The 16,373-nt window shown below is 36.5% G+C and overlaps 1 protein-coding gene across 5 annotated transcripts in view; it reads left to right on the top strand.

The window, feature by feature from the left end:
- Positions 1-16,373, top strand: part of LOC127935157 (zinc finger protein 704) — a 52,240-nt gene that overhangs the window by 18,231 nt on the left and 17,636 nt on the right. For all 5 annotated transcript variants that reach the window (XM_052532781.1, XM_052532780.1, XM_052532779.1 and 2 more), the window contains exon 3: positions 16,266-16,369. In XM_052532781.1, the coding sequence (XP_052388741.1) occupies positions 16,266-16,369 (104 nt within the window). The remainder of the gene's footprint in view (positions 1-16,265; positions 16,370-16,373) is intronic.

Raw genomic sequence — 16,373 nt, 5'->3', positions numbered from 1 at the left:
TATATATATATATATATATATATATATATATGTGTATGTATGTGTGTGTGTGTGTATATATATGTGTATATATATGTATATGTATATATATATATGTATATGTATGTTCATTTAAAAAAATAAGTCTTACTGAATAAAAATATAAATATTAAACTACTAGAATTATGAATTAGTTTAGCTATTTGAAAATTGAAAGGAATTAAATCAGTAGGTTATATTTAAAGTGTATTAAGAAAATATTGACAGGTTTGTATTAATTAAAATCACAATGCTTCATCACAATTAAATGATTAAAGCCATAGGAGTTAATCTGACAAAAAATGCTTGGTTATAGGTTAAAGACTAGATATAGAAGTCTCTATTGCTCTGTTTCGTAAGGTAATTATAGTCTAGTCTTCATGCATCTCCTCTTATGGTTACTGAGAGGAACTAATTTAGCTTGAGTTGATGTTTGGGGCCAAGATTCTCTGGCGGGGGGGAATCGTGATGTCAAGTTACTCAAGTGTGTCCTATTAAAATAAACCTGCATAACATATGCATTTCTAATTATACCTATCAGTTTGTAGTTGGTCACATAAATTATTGATCTCTTATGAACTGAAATACTTTATTAATTAAAATGGAGATGTACTAATTAAGCTCTCTGCATGGGGCTGTCAGAATTTTCTCCAATTTAGTTTGGTTGGCACTCACCAGTTTGTGTCATAGTTGAGAGAGATGAGAACAGGGAGACTCTAGGGTACAGATGTGGTGGTGATGGTGGGAAAGAGTAATAGAAATGCACAAGTCACTAAACAGCAGAAGGACAGGTCAAGTTGAATGTGTGTGGACTAAACCATTCTTAGGCTGACTTCCTGGAAGAGCATAAACAATGTGGCTCAGTGAAGTTTTCAAAATCTTCTTATTTTTCTAAGGTTCAGTATCTCGCTGTACAGAGCAACTGATGGCATGAGTTTGAGGCAGTACTTCCTGTTTAACCAAACAATGCGTGACCGGCCATGACAAAACTTAGGGTTCACTTAAATTTACCTAAAAATTTTTTTATTTTATTTTAGTAATTATAATAGTTCTAATTTTCATTTATGTTTTCATGCAGTGTTTATATTTTATTTTACTTATATAAACACTGTATGAAAACGTAAATGAAAATTAGAACTATTATAATTACTAAAATAAAATAAGTTTGTTGAAATACCACATTTTTTAATTAAACTAATATATCAGTGTTTGTATTTGCATATAAAAATTTAGCTAAATAGAGGTATAAATGAATGCGATTAAGAAAACAAAATGATTTTAATAGATAATATTAACGAATAATATAACAGTATATAAATAATAGTAAAATAATACTGCTAGAGTTGTTGTTTTTCATACTGTAACTTTACTTTGGTCTATAAGAGTTGAATTTTAAAACTACCCAGAATATTCCCATATAGTCCGATATCAATATATATTTGTAAAAAAAAAAAAAAAGGGGAAAGGGAGTGAACTCATATTATACTTTTACAACTATACAACTTCTCATACAACTAATATGATTAATGTGATTACAAAGGTTGTTTGCAAAATCTATATCCCTCTCCCTCAGGTTTAGGTCTTAGAAAGCTAATATTACTGAGTGTAAACCAAAACAACAATGTATGGAATAAAAAAGACTTTGATTTATTTCTGCATACAGTAATACTGTCTTATTCTCACCTTTTACATAACACATTTTCATTTGGAAGATCTTTACTGACCACAGACACTGTTGTGGGAAAAAACTAACCACTTTAAAGGGCTCGGCTGCTGCTCAAGTTGAGGTTAGCTCACACTATTCTTGGTCTCTTGCTGATCTTTCAACAATGCTGTGTACTAGAGAGCAAATGTTCCAGATGTTGAAAGAATGTCTGCAGAAACACCATATGTACAGTATTAGATGTTGCAGAGCCTTTGCACTGTGGTTTTATTATTATTGCTCAAGGGATGGAGTATCTTTGTTATAGCTAGCTCTCATTCAAACTCGGGAGCTTCATATCGTGCCTGTTGCACAGTGGCACAGCAACTTCCCATTTGCACTAGTTAACCTAGGGCTGCACGATATTGGGAAAAAATTACATTGCGATTATTTTATTTTTCAGCGATATATATTGCGATATGAAATCTAATCAATTTTTTTCTTACAAACAAAAATAGGTTGAGCACACTTACGTTCTCATTTTAAATGATTTTAACATTGACACCATCGTGTCAAGTGATTAATATGCGCGAGGGAGAGAGAGCAAGACAGCGCTTGTGTTGTTTGAAGACGTTGATCAACAACATTTATTTTAACAACATTCATATATTCGATTTTGTGTTATGACCTCTTTTATGCTTACCAAAGCTGCATTTAAAATAAAAAAATACAGTAAATACAGTAATATCATTACAATTTAAAATGACTGTTTTCTATTTTGATATATATGAATTTCTGTGATCAAAGCTGAATTTTCAGCATCATTACTCCAGTCTTCAGTGTCGCATGATCCTTCAGAAATATTCTAGTATGCTGATTTGATGTTCAAGAAACATTAATATTATTATTATTATTATCAATGTTGATGCTGCTTCATATTTTTGTGGAAACAAAATATGAATATAAAAGTTAAAAATAACTAATTTTGAACTTTTATTATTTTAAGCATTTATTTGAAATATCAATCTATTATAACATTATAAATGACTTTAGTATGAATTTTTCTATTTTAATGCATCCTTGCTGAATAAAAGTATTTTTCTTTTTTTTTTTTATCTAACTTGCCCCAGACTTGTCAACAGTAAAGTAAATATCAATGTCAAATATTAAATTAAAATCAACAAAATGTAGGAATAATGAAATAAGAGCGTGAGTGGTTTTCTATTATTTATTTATTTTATTTTTTGCCAGGTCTGTTTACATTTACTTCAGACATAATCAGCAATCTTCACGGAGTATTGGCACAAGTCCAGATGTGAGCATTCAAAGCAGCAGTCTTGTCAGACAGACACATTTTTTTTATTTTAGTATGGACTTGATGCCAAAGTACTTGCCATGCTTTTAAAACAACACTTAGCAAACAGTACTTCAGTATGAGTAAAACATTATGATTATGAAGCTGCTGTTTCTGCTGATCTCCACATTTTGCGAACAGCTGTTTTTTTTTTGAGGGAAAAGTCTCTCCTCAGCCCCCCTTCAAGGGCCATGTTGTGTTTTTCTTCCCTACAAAGACTTGACACACAGTCTCCTCTGAACGCCTGTGGCTGGAGCTGTGTGCTGGAGTAAACAATGAGGCGGTCACGTGAGGGGCAGCAGCAGCGGATCTGCAGCATCTGTGGGAGCGGTTGCGCACCTCTTACATGTGCTGAACTTTGCTCTGTTTGGAAGGACGGCAGTCGGTAGGGGCTGCTCCTCCTCTGTGTGCTCAGAGGCTTGTGTGTGTATTGAAGTCTCTCATGTAACTCGAGGAACTGTGAAAGCGAGGGGTTAGGGTTTGGCAGTACACAGCACATAGTGACAGGAAACACTGCACAAATGACTCGGCCAACTCCCCCTTCCCGCCCGCCCTCTCTCTTGCTTTGTTTCAGTCATTCTTTACTCAAACCCTGTTGCTCATTTGCTTGACAGCTGTCTGCCTATACAGGGATCTGCAAAACAACATATTTAAATCAGCTAGTCTTTGAATGGGCTGTTTATCTGTAATATGTAAAAAAGTGCAATTATTAGACTTACAATTATTGTGTTATTATTGATTAAACATCATATTTAATAATAGTTGCTTTTTAAGCTATCAGCAACATATACAATAAAAATATGTAATTATACTGTGCAATGCCTTTCTAAAAAAACACATTTTAAAAGACGTCTTTTTATTATTATTAATTATAATCTAATTTGTATTTATGTTTTATATGTAATATATAATAAATGTTTTAATAAACAGCTAAATATAATTTATATATATATATATATATATATATATATATATATAAATTAATTTAAATTACATTTTTACATTAAATAAAATTATATATATTCATTATAATTATATTAATTAAATTATAGATATATGTATGTTTAAATATATGTTTATATTTACATCACATTTTCATGATGTCATTATTGTTATTTTGTAATAAAGTTCAGCAGTTTACATTTTTACATTCTTCTTATTATATGATATTACTTTAAATAAAAAATAATTATCTGATTATTTGTTTATCAATTTTCACACTTTAATATTTGAATTGGCAGAAAAAAAAATGCTAGAAAAACGAATTGGCCTCAGTATTACCTTTTTGTTTTTCTCCTTTTCATTTTCTCTTTCTTGTTGTATTTTCCAGATTTCCGCTAAATATTAACACTAAAAAGGCCCACTGGCATAAAAAGCACTATAATGCATTTCACCGGTGATAAAACGAGGTTAAAGCCCTCTGGAGACTACATTGGTTAACTTAAACCCCCTTTCAGCAGCTCACTGTCATTTTGGTGAGGTTAGAGCGCTACGTGATGGCCATAAATACAGCAACGGCCCCCCTGCAGCCACTCCGAAACAATGAGAGCTCCGTCCCCTTCCTCCTTGCATTCTTCCATCACACTCTCAGGTGTGGCCAAGACCCCTCTCCATCTTGCTGTAATGCTGTCTTTCTCTCTCACCTTCTCTTTTCTGTTTGTACTCTTGTACTCTGTGTCTTCTGTTGTTCTGCGCTGTAAGAGAGCGGCTCGTCCACTGCTGTGCAGGGCATTGAGCTACACCTCCTCTTGCTTTCACATTTACATAAGAAACAGTAGCCTGGCGCCATCTCTACCTTAATCATGGCATCTTCTGCTGTTTACCAAGTGTGCGTAGCTTATGCACCCAGAGAGTGACTGTGCACAGAATCAACATGCCATGAACAAAACAAAGGAAAATGAGTTTACATGCTGTTATAGTCTTGTTTACCGTTTTGAAGATGCAGCCGTTTCAATTATTTGCTAAATCACAATGTGACTCATGTGTAAATGAAGAAAATGTTAGCAATATACAGACCAACAGATTTTTATATTTTGAGAATTTAAATGAGGAGTTTGCTAATGCTTCAAAGGTTATTATTACTAAAAATTGTTTTGTTTGCATCACATTACACTTTGTTTTTTGTTTTAATGGGAGACTCTTGAGTGTGCAATTTTGAGTGGAGAGTGGATTATAACGTAAATGGCTCTGCTTGGCCACTGTTCAAGGAATCAACAGAAAATGTTGGTGTTTAGCTACATTGCTCAATGCAACAAAAACAGAAAATAGAAATCTTTGAAACTCTCCAGAGTTCAAACACAAATGCACAATGGAGTGTTTGGAAAATATATTTTCCCCAAAAATATTATAAAATATATTTAGCCAAAAAAAGTTAATATAAAAAGAAAAAAGTTAAATAAATATTTTACACAAAAATTAATAAAATGACAAAACTACTAAAACTAAAATTTAATTTCAAAATATAAACTTAAAAGCTAATTCAAAATCTTAAACATAATTATTAAAAATAAAAATAACAATACTAATAGCACTTTTTCTCCCTGTTTGATACTTATTGATAGGGGTTTGTTCAAATCTCTAATCTTACTGAGAATATTAGCAATAGTAATATTGATGCTACCTTGGCAAACATCTTCTAATATTCTTCAAGCATGCCTTTTTATTGTCCAGCAAATATATTGTGTATTGTTGTTCTACAGGCTCTGCAGCAGTAGGTTGATGGTTTCTGCTCTCTCTATGCATAATTTGTGGTAAACAGATCACATATTAATGGAAGCGGTGTTCCTTTGAGCTTCTAACCAGTCAACTTCTCACTGTTAACCATGCACCTGCCATTTTAATTATACCCCTCAGGCGGCTTTGTGTGGAGTCCACCAATGGATTAAACCTGTGGAAACCGCCATAACTGTCCATAACACACTTCCAAGTGACAGGATCTTTGTCCTGGCCTGAGGCAGTTAGGACATGATGTTCAGGGGAAGACGACTACCCCCACAGCACCCCACGCACACACTCTTACCCATCAGCCCCATCTCGTGAAGTAGGGAGTTTTGTGAGGCACTCCAATTCCCCCCACAATGTGTAATTGGGAGCAACTCTGTCGCAGTGATGGCTCCCTGGGGAACGTGGGTGATGCTGGCGGGGGGATGGACAGGGGTCACGTGCCGGCGCGAGGGATGGTGGGCATGGGATAGAGACACTCTGCCTTTGACGTATAGACTTTAAAAGATACATCATTAGCCACTGTAGGCAGCCGGCATCCATTCTGTTACCATTCTTCATAAACAATCTTGTGCAGTTCAAAACATGAAAGGTTTGTAGCATTCAACATGTTCTTACTGATTTTCAACACTACAAGAAATTAATTTTTACAAATCCTATTTAGATTAGATTACCTTGGTGAAAAATCAACAAAATTTGCAAAGTTTGGTCCTCACAGTTATTATGGCTTTTTATTATTTTTTTATTATGCCTTGATAAATTGGTGAATTATGGCACAGTTTCTAAATCTATTTAGAAATTATACTATATGTATTTTGAAAGGTGCTATAGACAAAAAATTGACTTCAATTTATCAATTTAAAAGGACTTTTCAATTAATCAGTACCAATTAATTTCCATCAGGGGTGGTTCTGGGTAATAGATATCCAGGGCTCAGCCCAGAGACATCCCTGTATTTCAGAATACATGGGATACAATGTGTTTTTATTTTGTTTAAACATGCATTTGTTCAAAACTCAAATTCATTCAATAAAGAAACAGCAGTTTGTTGCTGCAGAGACAACATGGCTTTGTTTGGAACCATTTTCATCAGCAAAATAGAGTAAGGATGCACCAATCTGAAACTCAGGATTAGTATCGCCTCTGATACTGCAATTTTCTGCTGGATCGTGTATCGTTAAGACGAGTCCAATCCAATTCTGTGTGTATACTATTCTGTGTTATTAATTAAGCCCCACGAAAGGCACAACTACATTATAAAGCACCATAAAGTTTTAGTGCATTAAATCCCAAGTAATTTGAAGCCATTCCATAATTTAATGTAGGGTTCAGATGAATATTTAAGTTAAACTTCTGCTGCACCTGTCTGTCATTTTTGGTTACAAAATGAAAGACGATGATACTCTCTCTAAGATGAAGATCAGAGGTTTTGCATAAAAGGACTTTATCTTGCTGATATGTAGTGCTATTGCTACATCATGTTACTTTCTACCGGGTTTCTGTAGACCCTGTGGTCCAGATCTCTTTTAATTGTTCTGCACACGCACACTAACTGAAATGTAAAACTGTTAAAAGAAAAGACACTATCAGAGATAACATACACTACGCATCAATATCTCTTCCATTTGTGCTTTAAACTTTTCTATGTGGCGCACTGTGCGCTGAGACTGTTGCTTCATTCTGCGTCATTCTGTGCATGGGATGTGCATAAAACGCTTTGTGCTGCTCTTTATTGGAGCCTTTCGTATTATAATAGTCTTGCACAATGAAACATTAATAGCTTTTGTTCTGTCCTATAGATTATCTTACTGTATGTTGCTGCTTCATTACTGTGCTATACATTTAAAAGAAATGTCTTTGAATTTTATAGTGCATATTTATATATAAATATACTGTTTTTCATAAACGTATTTTACAACAATAATAAAAATATTTTACCAGATTTAGTCCTACACTTATTCACTTTTATTTGTTCCCCACAACATTTTTTTTTCACTGATTGTTTTGATTTTGTAATATTATTGTGCACTCGTGATTATTCTAGAGTAAATTTTGCTGCTGAATTACCTATAAACCTAGTTTATAATAGTATTTTTGTCATAGATTATGATCATATATTTTTTCATTAGTTATTTTTCTTTATAATGAAGTTGTATATATTTAGTAGATTGTGTTTAACATAAAAGAGTGATGATCGGGTCAACACAGAGTGGTATAGAAGGTCTTTATCGGATCGGTATATGTATCAGTCAATACCCAGAATTTTTGGTATTGGATCGGTTCTGAAAAAATGGTATCAATGCATCCCTAAAATAGAGCAAAAAAGACAATATTGTCTCTACAATTTAAATCACTAAATATTTATTTATTGTTCATCGAATTGTTGTCATGAAACAAAGAAAACTCTGCCTTGCTAAAGCAGACTATGCCAACCAAATCCATTCATATAATCGCTCTAAATGTGTGTGTCCTAGGAAGACTACATACAATTCTGTGATTAAATATCTATATTTTTTGCTTTACACTGACAGTCCTAGGTAACAAATAACCTAAATTGACAAATGACAAGATCAGTATTATAGCGACAAGTTATAATATAATTCACAGATACCCGAAGCAGCTGTTAAAGCTTCTGATTGCTGGTTGGCCAGTTTACGGTCAGATGTATGAGCCTCATTGGGCAGTTCTTGTCAGGAGTGAATGACAATGTGATTCAATCGGATGTGAGCAAATCCGTGGTCTAATAGAAATTATTTTTATGTGCATGAAAACTCTAGAATGTTGAATGTCTTGAAAACTCAAGAGCTGATGTGTACAGGGTAATAATAAAAATATTCAGGGTTTAAGTCTCCTTAGCCCACCCTTGGACCGCCCCTACTCTAAATTATGATTCTCTGAACTGACACTGCCTCATCTCAAAAAGTTAACTTATTGTACAATTCAAACCTCTACCACTTTTCTTTATTGAATAATAAAGACAGATATTTTATAGAATGCTGTAACTACAAAACAACAAGACTGAACCCCTTTGAAATTCATAGAAGGGACAAAAACATGGCATGAAATTGAGTAAATGATGACAGAATTTTCCTTTACCAGATGGTTAATACAACACTGTAGCCTCCCATCTCATAAATATGATCATTGCAATGTGACTTGAAGACAACATCTGAATCTGGCAGGTAGCCAGCAGGAACACACAGGCATTGATGTGAGTTTAGTTTTCAGGGAATAGAAAGAGATGAAGTGTGATCAGCAGTCATCTCTCTCTCTCTCTCTCTCTCACACACATTGATGCTGCCTCCTTTCACTATCACCTCGCTGTTTTCCTGACAAAAGTGGCGGCTAAATGAATTGCTTGCTGCAGCAGCAAGCTCTGTATTCCCATCGCTCATTAGGTCAAAAGACAAAAACATCAAGTCCATCAAAGCAGTTGCTACGCCGGTCACTCGATGCAGCTCTTAAACATCCCAGTGCTGGCTTTGTGAATGCAGTTCAGGTACTCCTTCATGGCGCCTCTCAGCTGGGGTAGGTGATGCAAAGTCTACGGTGGGTCTTTTGCCAGTTCTTTTTGTGTATCATATCTTTGTCTGACCTATACTGTGGGATGTAGACTATTAAAGTAGGGGACCAATGCCAAATCTCATAGACGCACACAACCATATTTCACGTTAATTTCTCCTGAGGTGGGATGATTTTTTTAGGCTTGAAGGTATATAGGTTAATTTACATCACTGATTCCCAACCTGGGACATCTAAGCAGTTTCCAGGGAGGATTTGTAACAATTTAGCTTTTGTTTTGTTTAGCTTATCATAGAGGAAAAAGTTAAATGATAAATACAAGTACTTGTGATATTGTGGTCCATACTTCTCTATTGAATTTAAATAAGGTATAATGTACATTGAGCTGGTTGTTAATAACAACAGGTTGATCATTTAACATTTACATTTAATAATTTTGCAGACGCATTTATCCAAGGCGACTTACAAATGAGAACAATAGAAGCAGTCAGGTCAACAAGAGAACAACAACAGTATACAAGTGCCATGATAAGTCTCAGTTAGTCTAGTACAGAACGCATAGCCAGTTTTTTTTATTTTTTATAAATAAATGAAGGAAAAGTGCTTGTAGTAGTTGGTTAAGTGCTGGCGAAAAAGAGGAGTCTTTAAATGTTTCTTGAAAATGAGTAAAGACAAAGCTGTAAGAATTGAGATTGGGAGGTCATTCCACCAGCTGGGCACAGTCAATGATCAGGATCCCAACACAGTGAAATTCACTGTTAAATACAGTTCAGAACAAAAACGTTCACCTGCAACTGCTGCCTGGCATTTTTCTTTGATATGCTTGTAAGAAGCTTGTTGTATGAAGCATACATGCATTTTATTTAATTTTTTTACCCAACAGCATGAATGACAGAGATTGTTCTCCTATTCTTTCCTTCTTGTGGGCTCTTTTACAGTGGAACTGTGTGACAGAGTCAGACAAAGCCTTCTTTTCTCTTTTCCTTGACAAACATGATCTGGTTCTGCTGGTGGAAAAGAGCGCTATCCGAGGTTGATGTTCAACGTAAATACCTCAGCTCTTACACAGCCCTGCATGTTTAGCTGGAATTTGGAAATCTCCTTCTTTGTGAGCATGTTTACCCTCCTCACATCAAGAAATGCTCATGAACACTGCTGGGGACTGTAAAAACACGACCCAAGAGTGCAGGGTGGGTGCAGGGGAGGCTATAAATGGCACACGAGTGGCCAATATAGCCGAAACACTGCGCTGTATTTTGTCTGTTTGAAGATTAGCAAGTAAACAAGGCTGTCCAGTATTAAGGGAAATCATTGTGTGACTCCTCTGGCTGTGGGCCAGGCTTCCCAGGCACAATGTTTATCTATACTACAGTGAGCTGGACCATGTGTGTGAGGTAAGAGGAGGCTGGCTTTGGTTCAATGCCAACCACTGTGATTTCTGGAGTGCTTCGAGCATCCTTGTGTTGACCCCCCTCGGGCTTCTGAGCCAGGTGTAGCCCACTCATTCAGCCCATCCTGTGCAAGCGGGCATGAGGAGAGCCGAGGCAGAGGGGGCTATACAAAACAAGCTTGGCATCGACAGGGCTCCAGACTAATTCTTCGAACTGGTCGCTCTTTGGGACTAACTTTCTCAGTTGGTTGTATGAGCACATGATTTGGTCGCAATTGTTTTGTTTTTGTTTAATCAATTAATCAATTAATTAATGCATGCTGATGAAGTTTCATCATGGTTCATAGTTATATGGAAATGAAAGTGGATACATTCAGCCTGTTTTATCCATTAGTAGTAATATTTGTGATTTGAATTTTTTTTTTAATGGGAGTTCCTCTTTTGCTATGTTATAAGCCGCGGGCTTCGAAAGCTTTCGCTCATTTCTTGGGTCTCTTATTTCTCATTTTCCTCTTGACAATACCCTATAGATTTTTGGGGGGTTCAGGTCTGGCGAGTTTGCTGGCCAGTCAAGCACACCAACACCATGGTCATTTAACCAACTTTTGGTGCTTTTAGCAGTGTGGTCAGGTGCCAAATCCTGCTGGAAAATGAAATCAACATCTTTAAAAAAGCTGATCAGCAGAAGGAAGCATGAAGTGCTCCAAAATTATTGGTAAACGGGTACAGTCACTTTGGTTTTCAAAAAAACACAATGGACCAACACCAGCGGATGACATTTGGCACCCCAAATCATCACAGACTGTGGAAACTTAACACTGGACTTCAAGCAACTTGGGCTATGAGCTTCTTCATTTTTTCTCCAGACTCTAGGACCATGGTTTCCAAATGTAATGCAAAACTTGCTCTCATCTGAAAAGAGGACTTTTGACCACTGAGCAACAGTCCAGTTCTTCTTCTCCTTAGCCCGGGTAAGACGCCTCTGACGTTGTCTGTGGTTCAGCAAATTCCTTGACACGTCTGTGTGTAGTGGCTCTTGATGCCTTGACCCCAGTCTCCATCCATTCCTTGTGAAGTTCACTCAAATTCTTGAATCAATTTTGCTTGACAATCCTCATAAGGCTGCGGTTCTCTCGGTTTGTTGTGCATCTTTTTCTTCCACACTTTTTCCTTCCACTCAACTTACTGTTAACATGCTTGGATACAGCACTCTGTGAACAACCAGCTTCTTTGGCAATGAATGTTTGTGGCTAACCCTCCTTGTAAAGGGTGTCAATGATTGTCTCCTGGACAAATGTCAGATCAGATCAATGTCTTCCCCATGATTGTGTAGCTTAGTGAACCAAACTGAGAGACCATTTTGAAGGCTCAGGAAACCTTTGCAGGTGTTTTGAGTTGATTAGCTGATTGGCATGCAACCATATTCTAATTTGTTAAGATATTGAATTGGTGGGTTTTTGTTAAAAGTGAGCCAAAATCATCACAATTAAAAGAACCAGAGACTTAAACTACTTCAGTCGTGTGAAGTGAATTTATTTAATACACAGGTTTCACAATTTGAGTCGAATTACTGAAATACATGAACTTTTCCACAACATTCTAATTGTTGAGATGCACCTGTACATTACATTTCTTTGTTGGACCCATTAACTCGTATATGACTTTTTTTTTTTATCTGTAATTTAGTGATTTTTAACTTCCTTTAAAAAGAAAAGGGCCTTAGCACTTGATTGACGCAGCCCAAACAGTAAGATTATTAATAACACAGTGTCACATTACATAACACAAGTGAAAATAAGGCAGTAATACATGACAAATCTGTTTTAAATGTTTGGAAAATGGCTGCTATATGCACTGTGACTGTGTGACCACACATCAGCTCTATTTTAACGCATCAAGTTGCATCATTGCTCCTTAACCATAAACAACCTAAATCGCTCCATTATAGTCAATGAAGCTGTCTACATTGGATGCCATCAGCAACACAGTTTACAGATTGCTGTTTTCCGTTGAGTGCATTTTATTTTATTTTTTTAATCACACCGCAAGTATAAACTGTACAGCACATCACATTTGTACCATCGACATATACAGTCAAACCACCCAGCCCTGCACTATAATGATATTACACAGGAAATTGAAAGAAAGCAGCCATATATTCTGCCGCTATTTTATCTTTTAATGGTATGTGACACTGATTGGATCTGCACGAGGCTATAGATAAACATGGAGGGCTCATTCTGTGACCGCATCCGATTAGTATCTGACAGTCAGAGGTCGCAGTCACAATGCTACATGTTTACAGCAGGTTAACATTTATAATGGCTCAATGTCTCTCATGCATATTTGTCCTGTGTTCAATGCAGATTTTTATATGGATGCCAGTGATAAGAATGCAGGAGCTGACGCCGGGAGGCTGAAGGTGTCTGATTTATTGCCCTTTATTCAGAAGGAAATGAGCATCATACGTTAGTGACTGTAATAAACGTTGGACGGCCCAGCTCAAGCCAACTTTAAATGCATCTCTCTCTGCTCCCTCCTGCTCTTGCTCAAAACCAAATGGGAAGAGGAGGGTAACGGGAGGAGCTGTGTGGTGGGGTTTTTCGGGGGAATTCCCGTGACTTCCCCAGTGTTATTTCAGAGTTATCAGTGTTTACTGACACTGAAATGCTCTCTGAATTCTGAATGGAGTGCAATTAGTTTTCGAAGTTAAAGTGACGTTTTTGTGCCACCGTTGCAAGGTCAGAAAGAGACTACATTAAACGCAAAAAGACTGATATTGTGTTTGATAAAAAGACTGTAATCCAATTACATTATATTCCCCTAAACCACTGTGATTTTAAAACTGGAAACATCTTTTCCAGTTTCTGCCAATATGGGCGCAGGCCTCCTGGGATGGTCTCAGTAAACACAAAGGTCCAGATGTCTGAAGGTACGTAGGACAGCCTTTCTCAAGCCACCAGCTCTCTCATTTGTCTTGCGAGATCAGACGGCCACAAAAAGTTGGCACATCTGTCCATTGAATCACAACAGATGTCCGTAAATTGTTTCCCCCTCCTTGCTGGGGGCCATCTCACCCATTTACCCCCATGACCAAAAAAAATAAAAATTTGATATTTGGCTTCCTGCAAATGAAGGTGGCCATGGGAAGAATTACTGTGCATTAATGACTCTTAGATCTGGATAATTCATACTAAAGCTCACTTCTGTAACATGGTCATTAATTTATACCTGCCTGGTTAAAAATTAGCTGAAAGAGCATTAATATATTGTCCTGCTTGAGAAAGCCAAAAACGTCAACTGAGATGGGAGAGGAGAGTGAGCCAACAGCAAATGAGATGCAGCACTGGTTTAGTCCACAGCAGAGCATCTGTTTGTCTGTTCTTCTCTAATTGAGAAAAGTAACTCCCATAATGTGTTTTTCCAGCTTCGTGGTTTGAGACATTCCAGTGATGATGGGAAGAGGCCATGATTAGAGATGTGCAAAATTACATCTTTTCATATTCAACTAGTCATAAGCCCTTTGTAATTAGGCTGGTTTATGGTCATGACCACCACAGACTGATCAGACATGTTTCTTAAGGGTGTTCACGTAGGACATGCCTCAAAATTAATCAAAACAAAATAAAAATAATAAATCCGCTATTTTATATTCACTGCACTAAAGAGAAAAAAATATATATATATATATAAAAAAAAATATAGAGAATTTTTTTTTTCCTTCTCTTACTGTCTGTTAAATCTTATGGTCTTTAGAAAGCAAATTTAACAGTAATAAAAACTATTTAAACTATTATTAAAAATAATTAAACACATATTTTAACACTTTATGGTAGTATTTTGTCTTTTATAAACCAAAATATGCATTTTCGGCCGACCCCTATGCACCCCTTTGTGGCCTCTTTAATATACTACTTGGCTGATGGTTGATCAGTTGATCATTCTGTCCCATACAAAGCCACAATGCATTTGCAAATGTTATTTTTGAAATCGCTATGCTATATAAAGCAACCCTTATGTAGCGTTTATGTAGAATGGGTCATAATGGGGAAATTATGTAAACACCTAAAGACGACACTTTTGTCTTTTGTCTTGTCTTTTGTCAAATTTGAGTTTTGCTGGTGTACGTATCACTCACATTCTCGTTTAATTACCATTCATAAAGTACCCCCAGCTTCACTCCTGTGGCTTGATAAGGACACTAATGACTCATGATTTGGGTCTTCAGAGATCCTTTTTTGTTCAAGAGTGGCAGTATATCACATGTTAATTACAAAGGTTCTAATGCGTTGAAATCAATTTTACAACATTCCGCTGGATGAGAGATATTAAAGCTCTTAATTAGCTGCCGTCCAGGAGCACCAGTGTGGCATTATCTGGAGAGCTCCATGAAGCCCAACGTGCTTTCCCAAGGTGACCAGGAAGTACCTATAATTGTAGGGTCTTGGGAAAAGTGGCATCTGAAGAGGATGGCAGCCTACCGTGATTTATCCGAAAGCCATAATGACATCATTCTCACCACATGAGAAACATAAATTTGGCCTATCTCTAATGGAGGTCCCGGGCTTCTCTGTCAGCCAGAGGTCTCTCACTTTCTCTGTTTTTCTCGCTCATGAGATTTCATGGCAGGGCGGCTCAGGTTTTCCCAGGAGAGAATGAGCTGACAGATGAGAAGATTTAGTACTGCTTCCACATGTCAATGCATTCATCGTCCATCCTTCAATCACAGGCACTAAATAACCATTTAAGATTTTACAGATGTCCTTTGCTATATAAAAACTGGGCCTTCTTTTGTTGAAAGAAGAAAAAAAAAACCTGCCGCAAGATCACCTGGTCTATTCCCATAGCAGAAACGGGCTGCTTTGAGATATCATCATACGCCATCGTGCTATCATAAAGAGACATGTACACTTCATCTGTGAGTGATGAGAGTCATCTGTCACAACAGATGTTCCTGTTCGGCCCATCATAGGAACACTGTGCGGTGCAGGTTTGGCGATCCCACAACAATTAACGCTGCAGTTGGCATGAAAGCTCAAAGCAACTTTTGTAAAATAATTTTTGTGGCCTGAATCAAGGAAGTCTGTAATAATTGGAGAGAGCTAACATAATCTCATCTCGGGAGGCTTGGTGGCATGAATGATCATCATTGGCCATTGGATTTAATTGGCAGAAAAAACTTTTAATGGATATTCTGTTTAGTGAGTGATTAGAAATGTCTTTTTAATTATGTATAATAGTATATAAACAAATCTACAAATTGTGAATGTTTTCTTGACAGTAACTCTGCACATAGATAGCTGATAAGCTTGTTAGCTTAGCCGATATCTTACCTAAATATTCAATTGAACATTTTTGTATGTGCAGCCATATTGTCTTAAAACAATCCCATGACCTGTAAATGTCACGTGATTTAATAATCCCATGCAAAGTAGTCCGATGTTTGAATTGCAACAATGTTATTTCTCTCTGTTGAGTGAATTGTTTAGATCATTGACATTTACTAATTGTTGTGGGTTTTATGTGATCATCGGGTGTTGGATGGGATGGATTATAGGAATGAAAATTGTCCTTTTTGATTTCATGGTGACTTTAAGTAACGTGTCTTTCTCTTACAGGAAATCAGAGGAGGAGGTGGACATGGACAAAGTGACAGCTGCCATGGTGTTGACCAGTCTGTCCACTAGTCCTCTGGTGCGGAGCCCTCCTGTAAAAGTTAGTGGTAA

The sequence above is a fragment of the Carassius gibelio genome, chromosome A19 (genome assembly GCF_023724105.1).
Source record: "Carassius gibelio isolate Cgi1373 ecotype wild population from Czech Republic chromosome A19, carGib1.2-hapl.c, whole genome shotgun sequence".
Classification (NCBI taxonomy): Eukaryota; Metazoa; Chordata; class Actinopteri; order Cypriniformes; family Cyprinidae; genus Carassius; species Carassius gibelio.
This window is presented reverse-complemented; position numbering and strand designations above follow the sequence as displayed.